General features: G+C 34.7%; 1 protein-coding gene across 4 annotated transcripts in view; it reads right to left on the bottom strand.

Annotated features, from left to right (window-relative positions):
* Positions 1-2,512: 2,512 nt before the first annotated feature.
* The window catches only part of SPATA17 (spermatogenesis associated 17), a 207,680-nt gene continuing 182,217 nt past the window's right edge, over positions 2,513-27,975 (bottom strand). For 3 of the 4 annotated variants that reach the window (XM_017526307.2, XM_017526311.2, XM_017526312.2), the window contains 2 exons: positions 6,764-6,846; positions 2,513-2,771 (listed from right to left, as the gene is read on the bottom strand). In XM_017526307.2, coding sequence (XP_017381796.1) covers positions 6,766-6,846 — 81 coding nt within the window. In that variant the 3' untranslated portion in view covers positions 2,513-2,771; positions 6,764-6,765. Of the gene's footprint in view, positions 2,779-6,763; positions 6,847-27,975 lie in introns of all 4 variants that reach the window. The other variant, XM_037737704.1, reaches the window with a different exon arrangement.

The following is a 27,975-nucleotide window of genomic DNA, read 5'->3' as shown; positions in this document are numbered from 1 at the left end:
AGACACCAAATTCTAGCCTGACTGTAGTATAGCATCATATGACAAATATCAGGCCTTTAAAGAAATTGAGGTATTTTACCCTAAAATATATTTTTTTGACATATTCTGAAATGGCCCTGCAAAGCTGTCTCTTATGGGGAAAATCTACATTCTATAGAGAATTTTTTTTCAGGTCTTTTTGCTGATCCAGGAGATAATTTACTGAGTCTGATACTTTTTTAAGTTAGATAAGAAACATTTACAATCTATGCTCTCTGAAGTCTGCCACCTAGAGGCTTCATCTGCATAATGAGAACCTTGGTCTCCTCCCCTTATTTGAACCCAGATACTGTCTTCTATGGATTTCAGGTCTTTAGGTAAATTATTTGAACCAACTGCCAGTTGGAAAATCTTTGAATCCACCTATGACCTGGAAGCTTCCCTCAAATCCTCCTACCTCCTACCCTCACATTTCAAGTGTGAGTCATCCTGCCTTTCCAGACTGAACCAATGTACGTCGTATATGTATTTCTTGATGTCTTAGGTCTCTTTAAAATGTATAAAACCAAGTTGTAGCTTGACCACTTTGGGCACATGTTGTCAGGATCTGTGCTGACAGGTCCAGTGTCAAGAGCATGTCCTTAACCTTGGCCAAATAAATTCCTAAATTAATTGAAACTCATCTCAAGGCTGGGTTCAGTGGCTCAAGCCTGTAATCCCAGTACTTTGGGAGGCTGAGGCGGGCAGATTGCTTGAGCTCAGGAGTTCAAGACCAGCCTGGGCAACACAGGAAAACCCTGTGTCTACCAAAAGTACAAAAAATTTAGCCAGGCATGGTGGTGCACGCCTGTGGTCCCAGCTACTTGGGAGGCTGAGGTGGGAGGATCACTTGAGCCTGGGAGGTAGAGGTTGCAGTGGGCTGAGATCATGCCACTGCACTCCAACCTGGGTGACAGAGTAAGACTCTATCGCAGAAAAAACAAAAAAGAGACATATTTTAGATACTTTTTGGTTTACAATGAATTCAGTAGAAACCATACGTTGAGTATGCATGCAATTATTTGGTTTTTCACTTTTAGCACAGTATTCAATAAATTACATGGGCTTGTCAACACTCTATTATAAAATAGGCTTTGTGTTAGATGATTTTGCCCAACTATAGGCTAATGTATGTGTTCTGAGCATATTTAAGGTAGTTGAAGCTAAGCTAAGCTGTTTGGTGAGTTAGTTGTACTAAATGCATTTTTTACTTATAATATTTTCAACTTATGATATTTCCAATTTACAGTGGGTTTATTGGGACATAACCCCATTATAAGATGGGGAGTATATGTATTTCCACTCACTTCTTTGACTTTCAGATTAAATCCCAGACATCGTATCACCAAATCTGCAAATATTTCAACATCTCTACAACTTTGTAAAACAAAACAATACCATATGACACCTAAAAAAAAAAAAAAAAGCCCAATAATCCTTTTATACCACCAGTATTCAATCAGTGTTGAAACTTCTAATTGTTTCAAAAGATCTTTTCTTTTACAATTTGTTTATTTAAATCAGGAGCCCAAAACTGTACACACACAGAGAGATCGATAATGTCTTTTTAATAGGTTCCTTTTTTCCCCTGAGTTTTGTAATTTATTTGTTGAAGAAACAGGTCATTTGGCCTATAACATTTCCCAGAGTGTGGATTTCTCTGACCATCAGTTTTAAATTAAAGCTTTTATGATCAACGAATCACATTTCCTGTGCCTGTGTTCTAACATTGGATCCAACCCCCAAATCATATGCAGTAAGTTTACTGTTATTCTCTTCAGGTGCAGGAAACAAACATTCCTTTAGGCTACCTCTAGCAGGAAGTTTTAGTGTAAGGCTACACATGGGATGGGATAAAAGGATATAGGAATCTCAAATGTTGAATTAACTTCCAAGGATTCCAGGAAAATCTAAGCATTGCATAAAAAACAGGAACCTCACATAAAGCCCAGCTTTTTGGAAACCAACTACAGTTCAGAGTCATGCAGGATCTGACACAGTCCTGGCAACTAGATGATCTCTTTGCTCCCTTGGCAGCAGAGACTTGGAAATGTCTTCTCTATTTGAGAGTGCCTGTGTTTCTGCTCCCACACTCACTAGTCTGTGTCTGTTGCATCTGTGTGTCACAAGTTTGACAGTCTGAGGGGTTTCTAATTGGTCTAATGAGTCACTATGTCCCTCAGGGCAGAGCTTTTATGCTGAACTATTTTACACAATTTACCATTCATCATCCTACTTACATGTTAGTTGCCCTTAATTTGGGTACCCAACACTGGTCTCATCATTTGTGACCTGGGTGATGGGTCAGAATACGAGTACTTGAGTGGAAACATTTGTGGCACTGTTGGTCACCAGGGGCTGTGATTGTTATAGACATTCTCAGAGGTAAAAGACTCAAGTATAAGTATTTGTTTGAAAAGGTTGAAAATCTAAAGAGATTTCCAACACACACACACACACACACACACACACACACACACACACAATTCATGACTAGAGCTACAAAATTTTATAGTTTACTGAATCATAGTATGTATATTTTCTACAGGATCTTCATCTGTGTTTTCCTTTTAGAACTGTTGAGTTTTAAAAGGCAGATGGTTAAAGTTTCTTCTGACTCATAAGAGAGAAAAACTACAGAGATTAAGGGAATCAAGGTCACTCATCAGTATGGAAGAATCCAGGACTCCAGGCAGTGGGGTCTTCTATTCACACTCACTTCACACCTTAATCTCAGTTTTATATTTCGTCTTCCGTTTTCTAAAAACAAAATAATAAAATGAAAGAAGAAAAAAAGGAACCTCAGAAACACGAATTCCTTAATTCTCTAAGTCTTTCTCTCTCAGATTTTGTTTAATTAATGTCAGGAGGTCACAGCCCCAGACTTGACTCATTTTTAGCCCTGTTCTCTCTTCTGCATCTACGCTACTGCAGATCTTCATGAACAACCATGATCTCGTCTGGGAAACACAGCAAGATCCCATTTCTACAAAAAATTTAAAAACTAACCAGGCATGGGGGTTGTGTACCTGTAGTCCCAACTCAAAAGGCTGAGGCATGTGGATCACTTGAGCCCAGGAGTTCAAGGTTGCAGTGAGCTATGATCACACCACTGCATTCCAGCCTGGGCAACTGAAACCCTGTCTCTGAAAAAAACATAAACAAAAACAAAAACAAACAACGAAAAAAGCCCATCTTAATTATGCGTGCCACACACGAGACGCAGGGAATAGCTAGCAAATCTGCCTCCATTATGGAAAAACCACAGCAAAACACCTTCAAACAGGTAGGTGGGGTGGTTATAACATTTTTAGTCAAAGACAATTGAACCGAGAGAAAGATACTAAAGATATCTTTATTTTTTTCTCTTTGCCAATTTACTATGCCAAAACTTAAAAGGGTTATAAGTTCACATAATGCCAAACTGAAAGACATTTAATATTTTTTCTTATTAAACTAAATTTTAACTCCTAACTGGCATACATTAACTTATATGCTTAACTATTGCTCTCCCCTCATAGAAATTTTTGTTTCCTTACGCAGTTGCTAAGATCTTACACCCTCTGGAAAAAGACAATGGCATTTAACCCCCTTCCCAATCCAGGTGCTAACTATACTTATTTTTCATTTTCTTTTCTTTTTTTTCTTTTTTAAGCTGAGTTGTCCATATGCCAAATTCCTATGGGAAAGGGGACAAAGCACATTGTTTTTCAAACCTAACAAATAGTTTAGTTAAAACTCACCTCATTGGCCCTCAAAATTGAGCCACTTTTTAGCAGAAAGACAGCCTGGACCAAAGCCCATTCGCAAAGAAATGGAGGAAGCTGAGAAGCACGTAATGCAAGAAAACTCACGTTGATGTCAGACTGAATTGAGTACAGTATCCAATTCATAAAATTACAACCAATGATTTTAACCTTATCTTGCTAACTTTTCTCCACAAAAATGTTTAAAGAGACTCTGCCTGGAAAGATAATTGAAGCTAAAAGGATGGCAAAGCACTCTGACAGGACGTAGCACATTCTGATTTAGACCAAACTGTTTTGGGGAAACTATTGAAGGTTACAAATAGTGACCACTTAAAAAGACAAATTAAAGACACTAAAAGGAGTAATGTTATCCTAGTCAGACAGTAGATTTTACAATATGTGTGTGTTGAAGAGCTAGTTCTGTGTATTTTTCAGTGGTTAAAATCTTAGTGCATTAATAAAAACAGCTAGGTACAGGCACTGTTTATCCTAAACTCAGACATGCTAAAGGAAAGAAAGATTAATCTGATAAAGGCATCACTATTTCTAATCGAACTGATGGGAAAATGTAGTATTGGGTGTAAAAGGCAATGTCGGGTGAATTATAGTGAAGTGATGAACTACCTTGAAGCTGAAGCAATCAAATAGATAGCTCTAAAAATTACTACAGCATCCTTATTCAACAGTTTGGTGCAGGTGTCCCCATCTTGGCCTTTTTCACGAAAAGCAGAAGCACTTTGTTGTATTTGGTTAAATTAAATCTGAATAGGACAGCCTCAGCTAAGGCTGCTACCCTTCACTTACCAAAATTAAACACTAACATTACACATTCATTTCCTATCAAAGAAACGGAGATGACGTTTTTATAATATCGTCAATTCACAAAATTGTTATAAATCCAAAAGAAGAGTTAGCAAACATTAAAAAAATCCCATAACATATTTCTGTCTTTGCATTGCACATTCTTTTTAATTAAAAATAATGTATACCATTTGTTACTCATCTTTGTCTTTCTGTATAAATAATTTAGCAAGTAATTATTTCGCCTTCAGAAAAAAAGATAATTGCCTCTAAATTATTATGATTAAGTAGAATAAAGTCAAGATGTTTTTGTAATTGAGAGAGTAGAGCAAACAGTCCCTATTGGAGTATTCTGTTTTAATACTTTAATTTTGTCTGGTTGCATTAAAACATCAAAAAAAAAGAAATAAAAAGCAGTATCCCACAAAAAGGACTCATAATCTCACCACCCAGAGATAACCACCATTAGCATTTTTACAACATACAAATGTATATATATATATTAAATATATTATGTGTGCAAGTGTGTTTTTATACATATACGCATGTGTATATGTATGTATATACACATATATATGTATTTTTAAGTGAAATAAGACTACACAGGGTACTTTGAATCCAGGCTTCTTTTCCTAGAAATATATCGTAGGCATTTAAAAAAATTAATAGGTAATGATTTATAACATTTTAGTGTGTCTGCATAGTACTGCCTTATATGTGTTTTTATTATTTATCTAACATATATTAATGAGTGTTCAAGTTATTTTCAATCTTTCATCATCATAAACAGGATTGATACATCTTTGAGTTAAAAGCTGACGTCACACACAAATATGAGACATTTTATTTAGACTACTTCATACTCTGGCTCTCAAATACCAGATAAATGCTCCAATGGGTAATGATACTTTATAAACCTTTGAAACAGCAATTCCACTTGGTATTATATATACATTTTCAATTAGCTCAGAATATTTCATATTCCCCCTCATGTATTCCTTTGGAGTAGCTACAAAGTAAACATTGGTATCTGCGTTTAACATATTAACTTTCAAGTTGAAGGACTCAGTGGGTAGAGAAGAAATATTAACATAAAATCGAAGGAACTTTGCCTGGATCTACCCTGGGCTCTTTCTAACAGCCTACTGCTTTCTCCTTCGTTCTTGGTCTGAGAGGATAGGTAGGGTATTCTAACTAGCATGATTTCTCATTTCTGCCCCTTCCCTTCAACTGCAGTGATCTTTGCTGTTTTCACCCAATACATTATTTAAATTTTGCTGAAAATGTCACAATACTTCGTATTAGACACACTTCAATTGCAACCACTGCTCTATTCTAAAATGCCTTAGGAATCCAATACAGTATTCATTGAGAGCTTATTTTTTGTTTTTGAATTTTATATGCTTATCTTTGTTCTTATATATCCTCTAAACATTGATAATCAGAATTCTAGACTGTTTCTTTGGTATTGTAAGATACTTCATACTTCAATGTCCATTATTCAGTAAAGTATTTGAAATGATACCGTATCCACACAGCACTAAGAAGTATTTCAGCTTTGGGGCACCAACAGTATTTTTTCACTGTATTGTGTAAAAGTATTTATTGTATTAATTAAAGATAAAGGGTATTTAAGGGCTGGGCATGGTGGCTCACACCTGTTAATACTGGCACTTTTGGAGGCTGTGGCAGGCAGATCACTTGAGGCCAGGAGTTTGAGACCAACCAGCCTGGCCAACATGGTGAAACATCATCTCTACTAAAAATACAAAAATTAGCCAGGCATGGTGGTGCTGCCTGTAGTCCCAGAGACTCTGGGGGCTGAGGCAGGAGAATCACTTGAATCTGAGAGGCAGAGGTTGCAGTGAGCCAAGATCATGCCACTGCACTCCAGCCTGGGTAACAGGGCAAGGTTCTGTCTCCAAAAAAAAAAAAGGAGTATTTTAGATTTTTAAGTTTATATTTCTTAATGCATTCTTGGTTAATTTTGGAGAAGAAATCTGAAAAGTAATATTCATTATCTTTTAAATGTTGAAAACCATTACATTAGAATGAAAGAAATTTATGGAGTCTTATTTCACATAAATATTATTATAGCATGATTTTTAAAATGCTTGATAGTTAAGTCAACCCCATTAGATTTTTAAGTGTTACTTAATATACTTTTTGAAGTACTCCTTAGCAAAAAGTCATACCTTTATACAATCTGTCCAGCTTTTGAATATAATTTTCCATACTTCGAGAAGAGCTCAAACGATGGTAGTACAGTCTGGAAATCCTAGGAGGAAAAAGTGCAAAGATTACCACAGAGATCTTAATGATTTTATGTTGTTACCATTATTGTTATGACTCAGATTAAATTGCCAGACAGATGTCATTCAATTGCACTTCAAATTTCCCATTATACTCTCAAAATTAGCAGGTAAATTTTGGAAGTTTTATCAGTTGAAGATCAGGTATACTGCATTTCCTGGCACATAGTCTTTAACAGTTATGGATGTCACCTGCAAGCAAGTCTGGGCAATGCAAACATCAGGCATATCCACCTGTCTTCAAGAAGTCACAATCTAAATTATTTACCTTGGCTTCATAGGGGCTGGCAGTTTGTTTTGTGCACAATAAATATTTGTTAACTCAATAAATGGAAATGGAAAGGTGATACACCCAAATCACTGTAATAGAGGGCAGACTATGCTCATTACCTCAGAAGTGATTCAAATGAATGGTAAAGGAGTTCAGAAGGAAGAGGAAAGAAATCATTTTTTATTGTGTAACCAGAGAAACAGCATTTGATTGAGCTTAGGAATTGATGCTTTTCATGCTTGTTAAAACAGGTAAAGTCATTAAAAACGTAAGATACTAAATCAACAATGAATGCTGTAAACAAATGATCAGACTATATAAAGGTGTATGTTTCTTCTTGGAGAGGAGGTCTATTGTTAATGAAGCTAATTTTGGCTGACGGTTTTTTTTTTTTTTCTTAAGAAAACATAGGAGAAAAAGACCTATGTTCTGAGCCCAGCTCTTTAGAGGGCCCATATCTAACAAACACATGTGAAAATAAAGGTATTAAAGAACATATGGACATGTAGGTGTCTCTGTTACTAGAGATCAGGTTCTCCACTCTGGTACAACAGAGCCTCTAACCCTAAATCTCTGCTTTTACAACTAATGCTTTTTCAAGCCCCAGGGAAAAGCTCCACATCTGTTGCTCTGTGTTTGTCACGCCCAAATGACATGAAGGATGGTGGGTTGTGACAGACACTGCTTTTGAGTGCAAAGAGAATCTGAGTGATAAAAATTCTTAGATAAAAAGCACGTTAATTAACATGAATGAAGTCCTTTTTGGATAGCATGAATGCAATGCAACTTTACATAATGAAGTATCATTTTCCTGTGGTGCTGAACATCTATATTCCTGCCTTCTTTTCTTTGTAAGTTACAATTCTGGAGGTAATCAGAAATCAACACAGTATTTGCAATAATGCACGTGACATCTTTACTTTTTGCAATAGTAAATTATTCATATCACTCTTAAATTTGAGCATATTGAGTTTAGACACCTGCATGAAACATCAGTAATTTTTTATGTTGGCACCTTGATGAACACTGAAACCCAGAACTGTGAATAGCTTTATTTTTATAAATATATATGTATAACAATGTTTCACTTAATGTTCAAAACAGTAGAGCTGCCTTGTAAGAAATGTTAAAAGTTTTCAATGAGAAGGCAAATGATATAGGTTAGAAATTCAGCTCTACATAAAGAAATAGAGAGAAGGAACACATAAAGATAAAACAAAACCTTTTATTTTTCTTATTCTTTGTTGACTCAAAAGATAACAGTCTTTGTTTTAAATAATAATAACAACAATGTCATTCATGATTATAGCTTGTGGATAAGGGAAATGAATGACAGCAATGTTATAAGAAATGGGAGGAGGGAATTGGGAATAATCTGTTATAAGGTAACTGCACTACCCATGAAGCAGTATAGGGTTATTTGAAAGTGTAACTGCACTACCCATCAGTATAGTGTTATTTGAAGCAGCACAGTGTTATTTGAGAGGATATAAATGTATACACCAAACTCTAGAACAATCACTACAGAAAAAATTTTTAATTGATATGCTAAGAGTGAAAGAAAATTAAATCATATAAAATGTTTAACTAAAACTAGAGAAAGCTAGGAGTGGAAGACCATAGCAAAACCAATAAGAAAACAAAGACTAAGGGCAACAAAGTAAAAATATTACAAATGTGATACATATTGATCCAACTATATTAATGATCACTTTAAATGTGAATAGTTTAAACGCATCAATAAAAGAACAAGACTGGATAAAAAAAAGAACCAACTATATCTTGTCTACGTGAAACTCACTGTAAATGTGAAAACACAGAGTAAAAGTAAAGAGATGCAGAAAGATATACCATGCCAAAACTAATCAAAATATAGTTGGAGAAGCTATATTAATTTCAGACAAAATAGATACCAGAATAAGGAAAATTACTAGGGATAAAGAGGGGCATTACATAGTAATGAAGTGCCTAGCAATAGAGTGTGAAAATCTATGAGGCAAAAAATTGATAGAACTGCAAGGAGAAATAGACAAACTCATTATTGTACTTGGAGACTTCAACACCCCTTTATCGATAATTGGCAGATCCAGCAGGCAGAATATAATTGAACTAAAGAGTACTAACATACAACTGTATATAATTGACATCTATAGACGACTTAATCCAACAACAGCAGAATATACATTCTTATAGAGCTCATATTAAACATTCACCAAGATAGACCACATCCTGGGCCATAAAACATACCAGAACAAATTTAAAAGAATAGAAGTCATACAACATCTGCTCTCAGATGGAATTAAATTAGAAATCAGTAACAGAAAGATTGCTGGAAAATATCAAAATATTTAGCGATTAAGCAATGCACTTCTAAACAACACATGGGTCAAAGGAAAAATCTCAAGAGAAATAAGAAATATTTTTAATTAAATAAAAATGAAAATACAACCCATCAAATTTGTGAGATGCAGCAAAAGCAGTGCCTAGAGGAAAACATATAGCACTAAATGCATACAGTAGAAAAGAAGAAAAATCTAAAGTCAATAATCTAAGCTTCCACTTTAGGAAACTATATTAAAAAGAGCAAATTAATTACACAGTAAACAGATGCAAAGAAAATAAGCAGAAATCAATTAAATTGAAAACAGGAAAACAACCGAGAAAATCAACAAAATCAAAAGCCTGCTCCTGAAATCAGCAACAAAATTGATAAACTCCTAACCAGGCTAACCAAGACAAAAGAGAGAAGACACAAATTTCCAATATCAGGACTGAAAAATGGGCCATCACTCCTAATCCCATGAGTGTCAAAAAGATAAATACTATGGCCAGACATAGTGACTCACGCCTATAATTCAGCACTTCTGGAGGCCAACTGCTTTAGCCCAGGAGTTCCAGAGCAGCCTAGACAACACAGTGAGACTCCATCTCTACAAAAAATTTAAAAATTGGCTGAGTATTGTGGTGTATACCTATAGTCCCAGCTACTCAGGAAGCTGAGGCGGGAAGATTGCTTGAGTCCTGGAGTTTGAGGTTGCAGTAAGCAACAGGAAAGATTGCTGTGATTAAAAGATTGTTGTGATTAAACAACAATCCTGTGAGGTAGATATCTGGCTCTTAGCCACAGATTATATATCTGGCTCTTAGTACTAGTATTTTCCTCTCTTGTTCCTCACATGATAGAAGTCTATTCATATTATAACTACCATGTTCTTTCAAAAATTAAGTAAATTCCATTGGCACTTACAGGAGACTAATTTTGGGGCAATAATGTGGTGAAACAGGACTTTGATGATACCCTCCTATCAGTAAAACTATTTTCAATAAGCACATTCAATACATGTTTATTCATTTGTGTTAAATTATCCATGTGTAATACTGTGGTAATATAATGCTAATATATATACAAATGAAATAAAAATAAATTGAATTTATTTATCTTCCTTCATTTCTGTGGATCTTCTTGTGTACTTAATTTTGGACTCATCTGATATAATGAAACATCACTTAATTCTGAGTTAGACCTTCTTTTGTGTATTCAAGTAACATTTTGGTATCTGCAATGTGTCTGACACTATGCTAGCTTCCAACCAATGGTAACCAAAACTTGGTCTTATCTAGTGTCAGACAACAGTGCAGATAAATAAGGATTGACCCTCTATAGCCTCTAAAACAAAATCTTTCAGAAACTCTTTATTGCTCTTATTTTTAAATAAAAAATCTCACATTCTTACTTAGCCCTTGACAACCAATAACTGTGACCTCTGGTACAGGAAAACATGAAGATATCAACAGGAAAGCTTTGGTTTTGAGAGACATCTGGTGCTGCTTAGTATTTGTTTAAAATTTGCCTCTGATATGATAAAACACGTCATCCGGCCATGGGAAACTATGAGCTCAAGAAAACCACCTGCACAACACTTGCACAGTGTCACTTTTGAAATGGGGATTGGGGGGCTGCTTTTCTGAAAAATAACCTCATCAAGAAAAAACACTAGGGATGGTAATTTTAAATGCTGCCATAGCCCTTGCTTGCCAGAGCAGACAGCTTCTGCTATTAGGATGCCCAGCCAAACACAAATAATCCACTGCCAAAATGAGCTCCTTGGGACAATTTAGGAGTCTTTGGAAGTGAATGGCTCTTTGAGCTGGAATGCAGCCCAGGTCCATTTTCAAACCCAAGTCAAAATGACAAAGAGCACATTTCCTGGGCCACTCACCCCCTAAGTGTAAGATTACTTTAGGTTGGCAGCTTCACTGTTTATCTAGTTATTTAAGGCTTTTCACCAGATACTTACAATTGAGTGCTTAAATACTTCAATGTTAGTAAGCAGGACAGTGCTGATACACCATAGGAGACAAAACCTTTGAGATTAGACAGATAAGATGAAAATCAAGGGTTATGCACATATTTTTCAGCTTATAATGTCTTATATATTTAGCTTTAAAATATGGCAAAGGTTTTTCTCCTAGAGTTTAAAAAAAAAAGGAGCATGGCAAGAACTTCTGGCTGAGTATAAATACTACTTTAAACAAAAATATTTCCTTATTCAATTAAATCTGGCTAGCACTGGAGCCTTTCCAGACTTTTTAAATGAGAGGTTACAGGCAAGTTTAAAAGATCACTTGGTGTTATTTCTGCGAGATCAAACTTTGCTCTCATTGCATGTAGAAAACTGCAAAGCCGTCAGCATGTCTACAGTTTTGACAAAAGAATATACAGGCAACTGTTAGGGTTGTAGGAATAATCCCCTTCTTTCTGGTCACTGTTTTCTGGAAAATATCCTCAAGCATTCAATCTATGTTATCTGTGCTGTTCTAAAGCCCAGAGATTTAGAATTTATTATGTATTCTTTAATCAAACAATTTGTACATGTTCCCAAAGAAGAAAATCTTAGCTGATGAGTTGATGATGCATTATCAGTCTGAATCTAAAAAGGAAACCAAGTGCGTTTGCATATTGTGTGATGCCCAGGGTCTCACTGGTAATTGCAAGGGTAATCTGAAAACTTTCTTATTATTTCTACTCAGAGGCAGTACTGCTTTGGAGTCAAGCTGCCTGGGTTTGAAATCCAGGTTCATCTTTAAGGACTTTGCGATCTTAGACAAGTTATTTAGCCTCTGCCACTCTTGTTTCCGAATTTGAAAACAAATAATGAGAAAATATAAATACATGAGTTCATCCATGAAAAGCATGGATGTGTCCAGCACATAGCAAGTACTTAACAAGTGTTAGCTATTCTCAAACTAAGAAATTCAAGTATACTCTAAAAAATTTGTAGATGAATAATCCTAAATAGTTGCTCATCAAAGGTCATTTATATTTGATTTTGGTATACACATTCCCCTTTTATTTCGATGTGGGTACATCTAAATGTAAAGTTATCTATTTGAGTTTCTACTGATGCTTTCCCTGTTTTTATACACTGTATCTTCCTTCTTAACAATTCCATCTGCCTTTCTCTTATTTAGTTCTCATATTTACTCTTCTCCCATCTTTATGGTCTTGGCTATAAATATACCTGTGGGACTTGAGAAGTCCACATGACGGACACATAAACTGCAGGATAAATGATCAAGTTCCTTGTTTGATCTGTTCATTGTATTCAGTGGCAAATATATTAGGCCATAACAAAAGCGATACAAGATATAAAGATATATCAGAAGGAATAGATTTAAATACAGAAACAGATGTAGATACAGAAATATAGATATACATGAAAATGCTGTTTCAACTATTTAACTTCAGCCAAAAATACAAAAAAAGTCACCTAAATAAAAGTACCTGAAATGCAACATCTAACTCAATACAATGTGTTAGAATGATCCGCAGCCTGTTAGTGGTTTTATCATAGAGCTAATGATACCATGGTAAGAGATTCCAGCAACATTATTTTTATATACAAATATGTGCCAATTTAAAAAGGAGGAAGGCTATATGAAACTGGCACTAAAGGGAAAATCTGGCTTGTATGTGGTTAATTCGTGGGAAAATATGCTGCAAAAATGTTCAGAGACAGTATCAGAATGGCTTAAGGAGAACCCGATGAAGTGGGGAATAACAATTGAAACTGGGATTGTAGCATTCATAAGTTTTCTCCTCCGAAGACACTAAGTGTTTCTTAGTAGGAGAAAAACTGAATGCATACAAGTAATGAGGCACTGCAAGAAAATTCTCAAGAAGAGGAGTAACTGCTAAAAGCCAGGTTACATTTTGTTCACAGTTGTATTCCCAGGATTTAGCACAGTGTCTACTGCAAAGTAGGGACTTGATAGATGTTATTTTGCTGAAACAATGACTAAATGAATGAATAAACAGATGTGACCTGGGGAAACCCTGAACCTGTTAAACATTTGAGCCTTCTGGAGTTGCACATCCTCACTCTCTCACTCAGTGCTGTCACTCTAGAAACCAAGTGAAGGACATGGAAGTCACATGCCCTGGACACCATCAGGGTCTTCCCAAAGTTGCCCACACATTGAAATCTTTATTTTTCCAGTTAGTAAAAGCCATGCCAGGTCTCTGTACATTCAATTACCTGGGGTTCAAAGTATTTGGGAGAATGATAGAAATCAGGAAAGAAAAAGAAGAGAGAAAATGAGTGACAGATATCTATGGGGGAGAGGGAAGCTGTATCGGTTTTCTTTGCTGTGTTCCCAATACCATCACAGGGCTTGAAACGTATCATATTAAATCTTGTTTAAATAGAAATAAAAGACTTCTCAGAATGACCCTATTTTGAGAGGAAGGATCATTCATCCTAGATTCATCCACAATATGTTCAATGATGACTTCTTTATGAGAACACTGTTACTGGAGATCCTCACCATTCACAGGTCCCTTATTTGAAATTTGCCAACTTGCTAAAATTTATTTGTAACCTCAAAATGAATATTAGCGGTGTTTTTCTAGTTACTTGCAGACATGAGCAGAGTGGTGAAAATTTCGAGTTGCCTGATGTATGTACTCCCAGCTGAGGTCTGCCTTCTTGTTTCAACTGTCACACTGTAATTAAGTGTTCATTTGCACTCTATTTAGTGCCATCTTTGTAATATTTTTGTGTTTTTATTGGTGATTTCACTGATAAAGGCTCTTCTACATTTGACTCCTTGTGGATGAACTGCAACCTAACTTCACAGGTAAACAAGATTGAAAACCTAACTTAGGAGTGTGTGCCTGCTGCAAATGCTGAGTCTTGGCCAATCCCAATAGCCATACTTCAACCACTCATATATTGCTGAGTGTTCAAGTTGGGTTCGAATAAGGGAAACGCTGAGATCTAACCAATCCAGCTGTTTCTGTACCTCACTTCTGATTTCCGTGTATCACTTTACTTTTTTTGCCTATAAATTTGTTCCGACCACGAGGCACCCCTGGGGTGTCTCTGAATCTGCTGTGATTCTGGGGCTGCCCAATTCACAAATCCTTTATTGATCAACTAAACTCCTTTAAATGTAATTTGGCTAAAGTTTTTCTTTTAACAACCCCAAGTGTACTGCTGAAATTCTGTCTAGTGTTCTTTAAGTGTGATGTGGAGAACATACACATGCTAGATAAGCTTCGTTCAAGCATGAGTTACAGTGCTATTGGCCACAAGTTCAACTTTTATTTTTTTTTGGCCAGTCAAATTTAGTAGTGGGGGGTTGTATACCAACTTAAGTGACACTAAGGTTAATAAGTTCTGATAACCCACTACCATTGGACCAGCCACAATGTTAATGAGTCAAAATATATGTCAGGTAGGGTGTTTTTAAATGGAAACACACATAAAACACTGATTGGTTGGCAAAAATGTTGACCAAAAGTTATCAGAAATGTAATCCTGTTTTCCCTGTAGGAACAATGGTTCATGATTCACCAATTCAGTGTTTGAGATGACTTTATAGAACATAACTACTGCAAATAACAAGAATCGGCTATACATCTACAAGACAGTCAAGCTGTTTTATGACACACTCACTATGGCATAAACTTGTATATTCTACCAGAATATCAGATACTATGACTCCTGAGATATGAATAACATTGAACAAGCCAATAAATGAATGAGAACATGAATACATAAAATGAACTAATGAGTTGAAAATATTGTCCACTATTATTTAAGGGGCAAATTGTAAATAATTCTTCATGAACACTAACGCTAACCCTATATAGATTCTAACCTGACATTTAGTTTAATAAGAAATAGTTTCATTTAAGTATAATTTCGCTGAGATAAAAAATAAGGTAGTGAATAAGTGAAGCATTATAAACAGTATTCTCATGATCCTCTACTAAACCTAGATGTTTGTATTATCATCAGGAATAATCACGTTTGTTAAACTAATTTCTTTCTGCTCTTTTTCAAGGATTGGTTTATAAACATCCATTTATTCACTCACTCTTTCTTTAAAAAAATATTAATCAAGTGCCTACTTAAGCCAGGCAGCATTTTAGGCAGTGAGAATACAGCGATGAGCCAGTCATGCAAAAATTCCTGTCTTCATGGAACTTAAATCTCCAGTGAGGAGAGACAGACAAGAAACAAGTAAGTTACATGTTAATAAGTGCTATAAACATAAGACAGGGTAGTGGAGAAGGACTGAGGGAATTGGGAAAGGGCTTGCAATTTCAAATCAGGTGGTCAGAAAAGGCTGCCTTGAGATGTCATTTGAGCACAGACCTGAAGGAGGTGAGAGCATAGCTACAGCCATCAATTTGTCACTGTAACAATAGTATCACTTCTAGTTACCAAAACCTAATAATCTATGCTAAAAAGATTGATATTTTTTGGCGGCGGTGGGGGAGGGGGCGGAATTTTCCAACATCTGAAACCTGTTAATGCATTTGGCATTTGCAATGCAGAATGTAGGCCAGCAGCATCAAGCTATGAAATAGTATGCCTTTTCTCTGCAGGTGGTAAGAGAGGGGCGCCATAGCCTTGCATATGGAAAGTGTTCTGTTAATTTCACTTCTTTCAAGAGGCACTGTCAAATCCTGATGTTGTCATCATACAACACGCACTGATTTCACCACAGCCTCCAAGGAAGAGGTATATAATGGTCCAGCCGGTGAATGGTACTTCGTCCATAATTTCTAATTCCCACTGGTGTATTTATATTCCTTAGGCAGCACCGCCCAAGAGAGACACTGTAGAAATAATGACAACTATTAATAACGGTTAACTATTTCTTTCATTGATACCCACGAATGGCATCTAAGGTTCAAAAGTAATTAGAAACAATTCACACAGAAATAACACCGGATGCGTTGTCTGGGCAGGTGGCAGCCGGCAATTTTTTAAAAGATGACAATAACTAACTTTTGTCAATAATGTCAGGTATTCTTTTTGTAACTGTGGGCTCTGGTGAGGAAAAGTGATCCTTCTCCAAGAGGAGAGCTAACAGGGTACATTTTTTGTTCACTTTTTTTGAAATAGTTCATGCTTAAGTTTTTATGATGTGATTTATTATTATTTCTTGGTTAGCTGGAGGGGAGGCCTATGCATAACATGTCTTGTTCATTTTCTAATTACCTCCTGAAACAGCAAATATTCCTGAAACAATAAGCTGGCTAATTTAAAAGGCATAGCTAACTAAAATGAGGGGCAACTTTAGACTTATTTTAAAGCCTTTAAAAGTGCAAATCATACCCTTCAAATCAACTAGTCGTCAAATCTCAAAATAAAAAGCAATATTGCCTTGTCTTCATAAAAGGTAGTTTATCTCCTTCTGTATACCATTTTCATCAAACAGTGTTTTCTACTTGTTGGTTTGCTCTTTTACTGTGAGAATGTGTTTGATAATGTGTGGTATTAAAATCAAGAAATTAGTCTCACAGCAGGGAGTCTGCTAACAACACCATTTTAATTTTATCCTTCAAGCAGTCACAGAAAACATATTAATTGCAGTTTAATTTATGCAACAAATATTTCATTTTAATTATGCTTACTTTTTGTCAAGCTATAAAAATGTCAATAGTTCTGACACAGTTTCTTCTTATAAGATTTTTTAAATGAAAGAATTAAAATCAAGTGCTGTTTCTAAAAGAAATTATGAAAGATTTCTAATTACTGCTTATGTTTTTGAAAAATTGCTAATCTAGTTGCCCCAAAATAACATCTGGGAACATGAAAACTTGAAGCTTTATTGCTCAATATTTATAATTCTTAATAGTGTACATGCATCATTAATATAATGGAATTCTTGCAGGAAAGATTTTTTTGTAATTATAGGATATATCAATAACTGTCATTGAATGGTACATTTTCTCTATAGAAATGTTTTTGTTAATTCCTCTCAGGAAAACTGAGAATAAGTGAAAAGAATAAGTGAAACTGATTGCTGCTGACACACCCCACTGAAGAATATTCACCATTAACAGAAGTGAAAAGAAAAATGTAAACTACCAAAGCTGAACAGCATTAATTATATTCAGCAAATATTTATTCAGTTCTTAGTAGGTGCGAATCCTACCCAAACATTAAGTCTCAAATAAAAATGCTACTTCCAGAAAATCGTCTCTTCAGATGTAAATTAAATTTCTTTACCCTGAATGCCTATGGTGCATAATCATGCCTTTCGCATAGAACTTTTATATTTTTTTGTTTTGCATAGCAGTAATTCCCCCTGCAAGTTTCATCTCATCTACTAGACGGGAAGGTTCCTGGAGGTAGAATTCAGGCTTTTGTGTTTATACCCTACATCTACCACACTCAAATACACATAAAAATGAAAACTATAGGTATGAATAAAATATTCTGGATGTTATACTTCTGGATAAACATGATTTTAAAAGTCCTTCTGTAAAAGTTGTATATACCTCTACTTAGAAATTATTCATTAGAAGACTTCTAGTTTTAGGATGGTGGTGAACTTCTTGCCCTGTTTTATCCTCTTAGAAATGCATTGCCCTGCTCCAAAAAGACATGGAGAATTGTAAACATCCACTAAACTACATATTCATTGAAACCAGAAGACAGCATCGACCCCAAATTATAACTTATATTGAGAAACAGACAGGGAGTGGTGCTAGACTTACAAGGAATGAAGAACAGTGACATGTTCAGAGGGGGACACAAATGAGATCCCATCCTATTTTTTCTACTTAAACAGATATCGCAGAAAGCACAGATCATGCACAGGGCTTGATTAAAAGCCTATATAAAAAACACTTATACTCTCCAAGCTCCCTCCAGGTTCTAACACTCCAGAAAATCTTCCTCCCCTCCTCTCCTCAGGTTCAGGAGGTTTATTATCTGGGGGGTTTGGGTGGATGGGTAAGCAGGGACTTACAGGCACCATGCAGAAGGTATGGCACTATACTGAAAATTAAGTGAATGTCTTCATATCGAATGGTGAGAACACCATCCTACTCCCCACCGCAATTACCAATCCCAGAATACTTGCGCACCTGGCAAGAGAATAGATAATTTTTTGTTGGAAAAACTGAATGGCCTTAGGTAGTGGCCCATCTGCAGAAAGTCACTTCTACAGTGAAAACCACCAGTCAACCTGGCTCATGCAGGACAAGGAATTCAACTAACTTTTCTGCGCTTTATTTTAAAATATGAATAAAACAGCAAAAGATCAACAGATGTCTGAGGAAAGCATCTAACATGAAAGAGAGAGAGATAAGTAAACAAAAAACTGATTTAGATGGGGTTGAGATGATGCAAAAAGCAGAACAAAGCATCACTAAAATCTAAAATAGGCTTTCTAAGAGGCTTTAGGAAGGATATTGCATACATTAAACAAGTACAAGCTGCTATTTTAAAAAGAAAAAATCCTTTAGTGTAGTAAAAATATGACATCAGAAAACACAAGTTGATAGAAAAATTGGAATTTAATACTAAAGAACTATCCCAGAAAGTAAAGCAAAAGGACAATAAAATGGAAATAGGAGATAAAAGATTCAAAAAGAAGCTGAAGAACAATTACAGAATTTGATTTCTGACTATAGGAGCTCCAGCAAAAACGATCTGAGAAAACAAAGAAAAAAGAATTAGGAAAGAAATAATGCAGGCGGGCGCGGTGGCTCACGCCTGTAATCCCAGCACTTTGGGAGGCTGAGGTGGGCAGATCACGAGGTCAGGAGTTCGAGACCAGACCAGCCAACATAGTGAAACCCCGTCTCTACTAAAAATAAAAAAAGTTAGCCAGGCATGGTGGTGCATGCCGGTAGTCTTGGCTACTTGGGAGGCTGAGACAGGAGAATTGCTTGAACCCGGGAGGCAGAGGTTGCAGTGACCGGAGATCATGCCATTGTACTCCAGCCTGGGTGATTGGACAAGAGTCCATCTCAAAAATAATAATAATAATAATAATGCAAAGGAAATTTTTCACAAAGCACAATGACAAATAACAATGGCTTAAAACAGAATACAGATAACTTTTAACATACAATTACACAGCAAATCAATTTATCAACTACTTGTACTATTTTCACACAGAAAGATTATATTGAAAGATTTTTACAGGGTGTGAAGAAACTTTGACAAGAGATGTGAAGAAAATGAAGCAAATGGAGAAAAAGGCAAGTAATAACTCCAGGAAATATAAAAAGTTATACAGAAGAAACATCATCATGGAACATTTATTGGTTTAATGAGAAACAATCTTTACCTAGCAAAAAAAGTAAAAGCCGAGTATTTGTTTACTTGAGACTTATATATTCCAAGAAAACATGGAGATTACAGTATAAGAGAGCTAAATTCTCATCTACCATAGTTGAAGGTCAATGGCTAACACAGAAATTGATAAATCAAGAGATAGCCTGTTATTTTAGAAGATGAAAGAGCTGAAAGTGGTGGCCTCTGAAAAGGATTGAACATGTAGGGAAAGAATGAGTTAGCAGTCTGCCACTTTTTATCACAAATCTTTGAACATATTTTTCTTTATGCATGTTTTTTATATGAATAAAGTAAAAAATAAGTGCACCAAGTATTTTCTGTTCTTAGAATTATATTTCCTTTCTACTTGGACACTTATTTATCAAATGTATTCCTCTTGGTAATTTATGTCCTATTTTTTGAGAGAGGATCTCACTCTGTTGCATATGCTGGAGAGCAGTAGTATGATCGATCAAGGCTTACTGCAGCCTCAACTTCCCATGCTCCAATAATTCTCCCACCTCAGCCTCCCACACAGCTAGACTATAGGTGTGTGCCACCATGCCCAACTAATTTTTTTAATTTTTTGTAGGGATGGGATCTCTCTGTGTTGCCCAGGCTAGTCTTGAACTCCTGGGCTCAAGTGATCTGCCTGCCTCCGCCTTCCAATGTGCTGGAATTACAGGCATGAACCACCACACCTGGCCTGATGTCCTATTTTTAAAGTCATTTATACAAAATATGTAGTTACATTTATCTTAAATACCTAAATATGTGGTTTCTCTTGTTATTAATTTTTACCTACATTTGAGCATTTCTACATTTCCCATAAGCAAACCTAGATATTCAAACATACTAGAATGCAGATAAGATAGTCAACAGAAATTAGTATACTTTACAATACCAACCCCCTCTACAAGATTTGGGAAAATTATATACACATTTACTAATCTATGCACAATATTTAATGTCTATATTTCAACCAAAATTTTTCTAAAACCTCCATTTTCTGAACCAGTGTCCTTTTCCCCAACTAAATCAAATTAAGAAAGCAATGTGAATTTCCTCACAAGCTATTTCATACTTGGATGCCCTTGAACTTTACTGAATCTGAAATAAAAGACATGTGTAGGTAAACTTTGGTTTTCAAAATCCTAAGGAATGTCTATTGACATTAGATAAAGCCAAGAACATTCTACCTCTTATTCATTAATAAAGTGCTATTTGTTAATAAAGTGCTAATGTTAATAAAATGCTATTACCATTCAAGGCACACATAAATGTCACTACTAATTTAAGACTTTGTAAGTGAAAGTCTAGTGTAAGAATATTGATTTAATACATACAAAAATTTAGTCTCAATATTTACATTATTTCATTATTATTTTTGAACAATATAAAAATTACGTAAAGATTGAGAACATAGAACAATTTAAATGATTGTTGCCCCCTTGAAACTCTATGATAGGCATAGTCATGCAGTTTAAGAGAAAAATAATTTCTTGAATAAAGTGAAATTAAACTGCGTATATGTTGTCTTGACTTATACTACTTTTGTTCTGCAAATAAGAATTTATCAGAAATAAAATAACGAGCAAGTATATTTTTGCTGACCAATGTATAATTGCTAATTAGTTGATATCACTTTTTAAATTGCAGTTGTAAAACTAATCAATTTTATATTCTCAGTAAATGAATTATTTGTAAGTCACTATACTTCAGAAACTTAGATCTGTTAAGTTAGCCACTCTTATAATGTTGCTTAAACTATTATCTTATTTAATAAAGCCCTTTTAATAAAAATATAAAAGTAATTCGATCAAAGACTAAACAAATCAGGTACAAAAGCAGCAAGTGTACAAAACATTAAGTTCTGATGTGAAGAGGCAAAAATAGTTTACTAGAGTATTAACATGGTCTTCTATCTGTTAGCAGCTTGTAGGTAAACATGAATTACTAGCAGGAAAAGTCTTTCGATTAAGCTTGATAGGTTAAATGTGCTTCAAGGGAATTGAAATCCCCCAGAGGTAATTCATAGTGTCTTTATTAACAAATAAGAGATAGAGTGTTCTTGACTTTACCTCATTTTACTAAGTAAAATTTTGACAATTATATATTCACTTAAGAAAGGAAAAGACATGGAAGAATTGTTTCATATTGAAATCACATTGAAACCCTACTTTACCATGAACATATTAATATGCTGGACTGAAAGAATTATGAGTTGTGGATTTCTCTTATGCAAACATTCTTTAGCAATGTGTGTTCAGATATTAATGCGTAATTCTTTATATATCCCTTATGTTGACCTATTTTGACTAATACAGATTATGATATAGGTGTTAACTACCATTAATGATATTTCTAGAATCACATTAGTTTCCAAGAGCTTGGATACTAATAGCAAGGCATTTCAATTAGTTTTGTCTGCTCTCCAACTATAAGGGTAGGGCCTATCCAAATTTTCAAAACTGTTAATCTGTTAATATGATTTAGTATATATTACCTCACAATGTTCCATTAAGTTCTTTTCTATCGTAGAGTTAATTGGCCTAGTAGAAGAATTTCCTCTTCCAAGAAATTTTATATTAATATTTAGACCCCTAAGAACACTCTTTTCCATCTTTAATAAGTACATAGAAGAACTGGTGGAGGAGGGGGGAATTGTAAACTACTACTACTAACATCTTTGTGTTTATGGGTAGAACTGAAAAAGCGATCAAATAATTATCTCCACCAAAGGACCTGGTGCTCATACAATTAATTATGCCAACAAGTCTTTGATGCTTTACAATGGAAGATAATTCTTAGTCAAAGTAAACTGCTCTGGAACTTCTCCTTACTTTCTTTTGACCCTACCACAAGCATTCAAATTGAATTTATTTTAGAGGACAATTTTTTTTTTGAGAGAAATTTTAATCTCTTCAAGAAAGTTCAGGATAATTCATGAAAAACATAAAATTGCTGAGCTGCAGAAACCAAGCAGTTGGCTGGGCTTCCTACAGGTCAAGTAACCCACTCTTACAGAGACTCACCACATGTAAGGTCTCTGAGCCATGCAGAGAGAGCTGTAAAGGCAGTAAGAGTTAGAACTATAATTTTTCATCTCTTCCATCAATTATTAGTGTTGGAGAACTAGGAAATGGGGCAACTGGGTTGGGCTGTCTTCCACCTGGAGCCTAGAAAGAGGCTTCGATCCAAAGAGACAGAAGGGCTAAAACCACAGGCCTTCTAGCTTAGCAAATAGTGAATGTGTCTAGTGCTCTTAAAATAGGAGAAGGATAAGAGGGAAAAAATTACACAGGCCTATGGAAGAAAAATAGACCCACATGTTTATAAAGACATGGATGAAAAGAAGGCACTGAAAGCCATCCTCCGCAGAAACCTAAAGAAAAGTTAAGTGTTGAAAGAGAATATTTTCCAGGTTTAACAACTTATGAAAACAGAGTCAAAGACTAAAGGAGAAAAGAGGCTAAAATAAGAGGACTAGATACCCATAGAAACAATAATGTCAGAGATGTTGGACAAAGGGAGAAAATGAGCTAACAGTGCACTATAAGTATTAAAATTCATTTTGGAGGCAATAATTGGATATTCCAAGTTGAATTAGTGAGGAAGGTCATACTTTAAAATAAATTTTAAAAATTTCAAAAAAGCACAGCCTCCCCTTACCCATACAAACACACAAATCAAAGAATTAGTCTTACCTTAGATATTTAATTTGTAACACAAACTGATAGATAATCATGACTTAAAAACTATTAAGAGAAAAAGGTTGTGAGCCTGGTTGTCACTTACGTATGAAAGCAACAGAAAGGCATTCCTAGATACTGTGTCAATGGGGATTAGCTGATTTCTCCAACTGTCAGAAAGCCTAGATTAACAGTGACTTAACAAGAAAAAGTTTATTTAAAATTCCAGAGTTATTATGATACTCTATAGTGTAAAGTCCCCAGGATTCTTCTATGTTATTGCTTCATCTTTGGTGGCCTACATTGATTCAAGGAGTGCCTCATGATTGAAGATGTCAATCCATCTGTAGCTCTCAAATCCCCCATTCCAGACAGCCACAGGAAGAAAGAAGGACACTCATTTTTTAAAAACACACTAGGAGGAGGAAGTTCATCTTGGGACTCGAGTCCCAAGAGTCTTGATGAATGTGTCAAAATAATAAAGTCTTCATCATTCTTTTAGCTGTGCCACTCCTCAGAATTCTTTTTTTTTAGGTTGGTATTATAACATTTGTTAAAATAATGCTATGGGTTAACAGAAACAGCAAAGTACCAAAGAATTAAAATGAAAGCTATGTAAAATCCTAACTAAAACCCAATAGTGTCTAATGTATTCATTCATTAGTTAACTGAAAGCCTAAAAAAGACAAGAAACCCAATATAATAAAGTACTGCAAAACAATTGGCAATTTTTAGTCATCAAAACTGTGGATTTTGCATTTTGTATCCTTTTCTCAATCAAGAAAAAAATTCTTTTTGAATGAAATACATATAAAAAAAGACAAAAAATACGTTATAAACTTGTAACAATGGCTTTAAATACATTATCTTACATGTTTCTCATGGGCAGTAGTTTGGTTATGGTACATACATAGCATGAAACTAGTAAGATAAAGAATAGACAAAAATACATGTCAGCTGTATGTTAACATACAAGGGACACTCCCATCTACCCACACTAAAAAATTACATAATACTGTTAGAAAAAACTCTTAAAAACTACATTTTTTTTTAATCCAACTGGCAATCCTGTAACACCTCCCCAGCACATGTCACTCACTCCTGTGATGTGCCTGATCTCCCTCTGGGTTGAGGAGGCTTGCTTACTGCTTCTTATAAAAGTGGTTAATTTCCTACCCTAGGGGTTGTTTGCCTATTATAGACTTGCATATGCAGGCCTCCCTGACTCTCTGCATCATGATGTAGGATTTGAGGCCCAGAGAACTGGCACTACTATGCTGCAATTCCTATTGCTTTTGCTGTGAAGGATACAATCTCTGACCCAGGAAGCTTCTGTCTTCTACCAGTATCTACAGAACTGCGTCAGGCTAATGTACTAGCTTGAATAGTTCTTTTGGTGAGAGTTCTGCTTTTAGCTGGCCTCCACACCATCAGACTTACTAACATAGGCAGAAATCCTGATAAATACTTCTTAGAAGCTGGATCCACAATTTTTACTTACATTCCATTTTCTAGTACTTGGTCACAGGACTATACACAGTGTAAAAGGTGGCTGATAAATGTAGTTTTAATTTTAGCATCCATGTACACACTATAAATCAAATATTCTATTATATAGAAAAGGGATTAGCAAACTACAGGCTGCGGGCCCAAGCCAGCCTACTGCCTAACTTGTATATAAAGTTTTATTGGAACGTAGTCATGCCCATTTATTTACATATCATCTATGGCTGCTTTTGTTCTACAATGGCAGAGTTGAATAGTGGTGACATAAACCTTTAACCATCCAAACTTAAAATAATTACTATCTGGCCATTAAAAAAAAAGTTTGTTGATCCTTGGTTACTGAGGGACAATGAACTTTCTGCCACAGACATTCAAGGCCTCAAAAAATGTACTGTCCATGTCCTTCTTTAAATAAAGCCTCATGATCTATCCCATGCATCAAAAACAATCATTTTAATTTTTTTTGTAGAGATGGGGGGTTCTTGCCGTCTTGTCCAGGCTGGCCTTGAACTCCTGGACTCAAAGGATCCTCCCAACTTAGCCTCCCAAAGTGCTGAGATTACAGGCATGAGCCACTGTACTTGGCCAAAATGATTCATTTTAGTGTTTCAGGAAGAGGAATAAGTAATACTGGTATCAATAATACCAACATGATATCAGCACTAAGGTTGCAGAAGATATGAACAACATTAGCAAACCTCCGGAAATGGATGAATGTAGAATGTTCTGCCCAAAAACTGTATTATTTTTAATGTACTTGAAACATTTACCAGAATTGATCAGATTCTGGGGCCTAAAGCATTTCTCAACACATTTCAGTAGATTAAAATAATAGACTCTGCTGTTTGAACATGGAGGACATAAATTAGTACATTAATAAAAATATGACTGGGAAATCTCTAAATGTTATATAATTCAGTAATATACTTCTAAACAAGATATGAGTCAATATAGAAATAAAAAATAGAAAATGTTTTGAAATTTATGATGAAAACTTGTGGGATGTCACTAAATACATTTTTGAGGGAAATGTATAGCCTTATATACATAGATTAAAAATAAAGAGTGAAAATGAATCGTTTAAGTATCCATCTTAAGAAGTAACAGAAAAATCTGGAAATTAAACCCCAAAAAGTGAAGGAAGAAACTTCCTTCCTTCAATTCACATCCTAAGAGCAGATGTGAATAAAATAGGAAATGATCATTCCATGAAAAAATTAACAAAGGCAAAATTCAGTTTTCTACACTGATGAAATTTAAAAATCCTTAATAAGATTGATTAGAAACATTTATCAATATCCATGAATAAAAAGGTGACATCACTGCATATGCTGTACTAATTATTAATTATATAATATTAAGTATTAATATATAATAAAAAGGATCATGAGCAATTTTTTGCTCATTTGAATAAATTTAGCTGAATAGGTCAAATGAAAAAACAAAGCAGACAAAATAAGAAATAGAAATCTGAATTGTCCTTTATGTTTTAAAAGAACTGAATTAATAAATAAAAAACTACCCACAACCCAATGGGCTCACTAGTGAGCGCTTCCAAATGTTTAAGGAAGAAATTACAGTGTTACACAAACTCTTCCAAAAACAGAAAAAGAGGGAATACTACCCAAATTGTTTTATGATTTCAGCATAATCTTGATACTAAAACTTGACAAGTAATTCATAAGAAAGAAAAACTACAGACCAATCTATCTTACAAACATATATATAATAAAGTATTATCAAATTGAATGCAGGGATATATAAAAATAAAAATATCTCATGATTAAGTAGAGTTCATTGTAGGAAGAGAAGGTTGGGTAATTTTTAAAAAACAGTATAATTCACTATAATAGAATACAAAAGGAATCACATGATCATCTCATAGATGCAAAAGCATTTGATAAAGTTTAATACCTACTTATGATTTAAAAAATAATCTCCTAGCAAAACAAAAACATAGAAACATATTTAACATGTTAAAGTATAATAAAACATTATACTTAATTGAAAAATAGATCAGAAATAATTGAAAAGGAAGAAATGAAACTTTATTGTTTACAGAAAGTGTGAGTTTATAATATATATATTATATGGATGTATGTATTTATCATATACATATTATATATTCAAATTTTTTAAGTAACACATATACATATTATGTATATAATATACAATATATGTATATGATAAATTTGTATTTTATATACATATTAAGTATGTAATATACAATATATGTATATGATAAATTATGTATATCATATTTAGCATGTAGGAAAGTATGGCAAAATATATTGGTTGAAACTAAGTGGTGAGTGCATGGCATATGTATTATTCCAAGTATGGTCTTGGACTCCTGGACTCAAAGTATCCTCCCACTTCAGCCCCCCAAAGGGCTGAGATTACAGGCATGAGCCACTGTGGTTGGCCAAAATGATTCATTTTAGTGTTTCAGGAAGAAGAATAAGTAATATTGGTATCAATAATACCAACATGATATCAAAACTAAGTAAGGCTGTAGAAGATATGAACAATATTAACAAACCTCAGGAAACGGATGGATGTGGAACACTGTGCCCAGCAACTATATTCTTTTTAATGTACAGCAAGACCTCCACCTCTCCAAAAAAAGCTCCGATATGTATAATTTATGTGTATTCCAAACTATAAACAATATATATGTCATGCACTCACCATCTAGTTTCAACCAACATATTCTGCCATACTTTTCTACACATTAAAAATGTTTAATAATTCAAAATGTTATATGATTTTTAGCAAGAAAATAAAGAAATACCAAAATTTATCAAATGTTGTTACAACTCTTCTCAGAGGTATATTTATTACTATAAATGTTTTCATCAGTCCCTTTTGATGTCCCAAGATTTCTTTATCCCTGAAAATAATTTAACGTTTGACTAAAACATAAATGTAAGTAACTAGAAATTTCATAAACTTTATGCCGTATCTTATTTCATTTCTGCATATTGGTTAGTAGATGCTTCATGGTACATATCATGGTTAAGTGTAAAATTT

The sequence above is a fragment of the Cebus imitator genome, unplaced genomic scaffold (assembly GCF_001604975.1).
Source record: "Cebus imitator isolate Cc_AM_T3 unplaced genomic scaffold, Cebus_imitator-1.0 Scaffold42, whole genome shotgun sequence".
Classification (NCBI taxonomy): domain Eukaryota; kingdom Metazoa; phylum Chordata; class Mammalia; order Primates; family Cebidae; genus Cebus; species Cebus imitator.
This window is presented reverse-complemented; position numbering and strand designations above follow the sequence as displayed.